Raw genomic sequence first — 3,171 nt, 5'->3', positions numbered from 1 at the left:
GAAGAAACAATTACCGGTAGAGTGTCATTTGAGCCAAGAAATATATACCTCATGTGTGGTGGAAGTGGTTTGAGCTCTAGTTGCGGTGGCTCAATAATTGAAGGCTTTGCAGGAGGAGTAGCTCTATTCTCCAAGTCAAGGGAGAGCTTCTTCGGAGCATAAGTATAGGACACAAGCCCTTCCAATGCATTGACTGATTCCATATACAAATCCATATCTTTACCCTCGAAGCTTAACAAATTTCTGCTAACGCCTCACCGAGGCATTGTTCTTCCATCTTCATTTCAGCCGCAACTTCCACTTCATCAACAACATCGATCACCGAGATGCTTTCATATTCATATGGTAGTTTCATACCCTTGCTTTCTTGGAATGTAACCTCTTCATCATTCACACGGAATTTGTTCTCATTCCATTCCGAATCCATTAGTGCTCTTCCTGTTGCAAGGAATGGTCTCCCCAAGATGATATGGATCTCTTTGTCAACTACACAATCAAGGATTACAAAATCGGCGGGTAAATGAAACTTTCCCACTTTCACAAGCACATCATCGACAATTCCCACCGGTCTCTTTATGGAACAATCAGCCATTTGAAATCTCATACTTGTGGTCCTTGTCATACATAACCCTGCTTGCTTGTAAATGGAAAGAGGCATTAAGTTGATGCTAGCCCAATTATCACAAAGGGCTCCTATAAAATTACGTGCCCCAATAGTACATGGAATGGTGAAAGCTCCCGGGTCTTCTTTCTTTTGAACGGTGGATGTTGCAATGATGGAACTAACCCGGTGAGTCACATTCACCACTTCATTCTTGGTGGTTTTCTTCTTGGTAATCAAGTCTTTCAAATATTTAGCAACACCCGGCATCTCTTGAAATGCTTCCACAAATGGAATATTCACCGATAACTGCTTGAGAATGTCATAGAACTTTTCGAGTTTGCTATCATCGACCTTCCTAGAAAGTCATTGAAGGAATGGAGGAGGAGGTCTAGTAATAGGTGGTAGATTTTTTGGTGTCTCTTTTACCCTTTCCTTTACATCTTCCCGGTTTGCTTCTTGCACTTTCAACTCTTCCGGAACCCTTTTTTCTTCAACAAAAATTGGCTCTTCAACTTGTGCCTCAACCACTTGTTTGGACTTTTCAACTTCAACCACTTGTTTGTTCTCTCCATGAAGTACCTTCCCACTCTGAGTAGTAATTGCCATGCAATGAGAAGTTGGACCACTCCTACTACCCTTTGTGTTCGCAACTGTATCACTTGGAAGCGTCCCTTTTTGCTTCGGATTTTGTTCGCATGAAAAATCTCTCATTTGAATCTCCAACTTTTGAATGGATGCGGTATGAAAACCCACAAGCTCGGTCATATTCCTCATAGAAGTGTTGGACCTCTCTTGATTTTTCAATACCCGTTCAAGCATACTTTCCACCTTGGAATCACTTGAGCAACCTTGATTTGAATATTGACCCTTTGGAGGAACATAAGGGTTTGAACTCCGATTTGAGATGTTGCTGTTGTTGTTATTCCAATTTCCTTGATTTGAGCCACATTGGTCATTTCGACATTGTTGGTTGCCTTGCCATTGCGGGTTATGCCTCCATTGATTTTGTTGTCCCTGACCTTGGTATTGTTGCCTTTGATATCCTACTTGAGAGTTGTTGACATAGTTTGCTTCCTTAAAATCTTCATTTGATATGGGTTTCACATCCTCCACCACATTTACCTTCTTCGTTTGGCTTTCAGTGAACATCTTTGTCAACACATTGACATTGGTGGCAAGCCCTGCGATTACATGATCTCTCTCTTGATTCTCTTTGATCATGTTGGTCAAGGAGGGAGAACCATATGCAATTCCACCAGTGGTGTCCTCGTAGTGCCAAGATTGATCATGTTGTGCCATTTGTCAAGGATTTGTGTGATCCTTGCGAATGTCTTGTCCATAAAAGATCCATCAACTGCATTCTTGGCTATAGATTGGTTCATAGGATCTAAACCCATGTAGAATTTCTCCAACAAGATAGAATTCGGAAAACCATGATTGGCAAACCTCACCAAATATAACTTGAATCGATCCCGTGCCTCGTGTAGATGTTCTCCCAGTACTTGCTTGAAAAAGAAAATTTTATCCCAGAGCTCTGATTTCTTACTTTGTGGGAACCATTTAGCTAAGAATGCTCGGACAAGTTTAGGCCAAGAATGAATGGAGTTTGGTGGCATATTTTGAAGCCATTTCATTGCGTCCCCAGCTAGTGAGTACTTGAACACCCTCAACCTTAGGGCATCATCTGAGACGTTGTTCTGCTTATGCATCGCACACATACCCAATAAGTTTCTAAGATGTTGTGTCAGATCATCATCAGTGGAATTCTTGAAAAACCCCTCCGCTTTGAGCATTAGGATTAAACCATGTTCCACCTTGAAAGTTGCAGCACCAACAACCGGAGGTATAATAGCATTTTTATCCTCAGTGTACTCATCTATGTCCGCAGAAGGATTTTTTTCCATTTCTGTCTCTTACTCGGCCATGTCTTCCTATCAACACCAAACAAAACAAACAAAGTGTGATGGAATAGAATAAGACGTAAAGTAAAGCACACACTAATTAGTAATGTCAAAATTGTGTTCCCCGGCATCGGCGCCAAAATTTGATATGCTCAAACTAAACTTTAATTAAGTACTGTAATGCGGTCAGTGTCAAATATAATAACCCAACAAGGTTGGGGTTCAATCCCGCGGGGAATAGGCGTGAAAAGGTTACTCGAGTAGTGTGCTACTTGACTTAGGTCGTAATTCTATTCCTCTAATTGTAACAAAAAGTATGATATGATTGTGATTCGAAGAGATAACTAATTGTAACGGTGAGAATGTAAATAATTTGATTAAGGAAACCAAAGTTTTGTCCCTTTCAATGAAATGTAATGCTATCGGTATTAATATGATATATTTCTAATGGAAGGTCCTTTAGATATGCAAATGATTCCTAAATGACTACCCAGTATTTTCTAATAGTTGGGGTAGTATTTCCTCTTTATGATTTTTCCAAATAAAAAGAGTTGCGATTAAGAGCAATCAATTTATGCCAAATAAAACTCACTTATTCCTAAGTGATTCAATTAAGTAAGGTTTAAAGCGTTGGGTCTTTGACATTTACTTCTGCAAAACCCTAAC

At 40.1% G+C, this 3,171-nt stretch overlaps 1 protein-coding gene across 1 annotated transcript; it reads right to left on the bottom strand.

The window, feature by feature from the left end:
- Positions 1-232: 232 nt before the first annotated feature.
- On the bottom strand, positions 233-1,369 carry LOC109237725. The gene is made up of 3 exons (XM_019404079.1): positions 1,031-1,369; positions 806-910; positions 233-637 (listed from the first exon to the last, which is right to left on the bottom strand). The coding sequence occupies exons 1-3, from the start codon at positions 1,367-1,369 to the stop codon at positions 233-235; spliced, it is 849 nt and encodes a 282-aa protein (XP_019259624.1).
- Positions 1,370-3,171: the final 1,802 nt, after the last annotated feature.

Source organism: Nicotiana attenuata, unplaced genomic scaffold (assembly GCF_001879085.1).
Source record: "Nicotiana attenuata strain UT unplaced genomic scaffold, NIATTr2, whole genome shotgun sequence".
Lineage (NCBI taxonomy): Eukaryota > Viridiplantae > Streptophyta > Magnoliopsida > Solanales > Solanaceae > Nicotiana > Nicotiana attenuata.
This window is presented reverse-complemented; position numbering and strand designations above follow the sequence as displayed.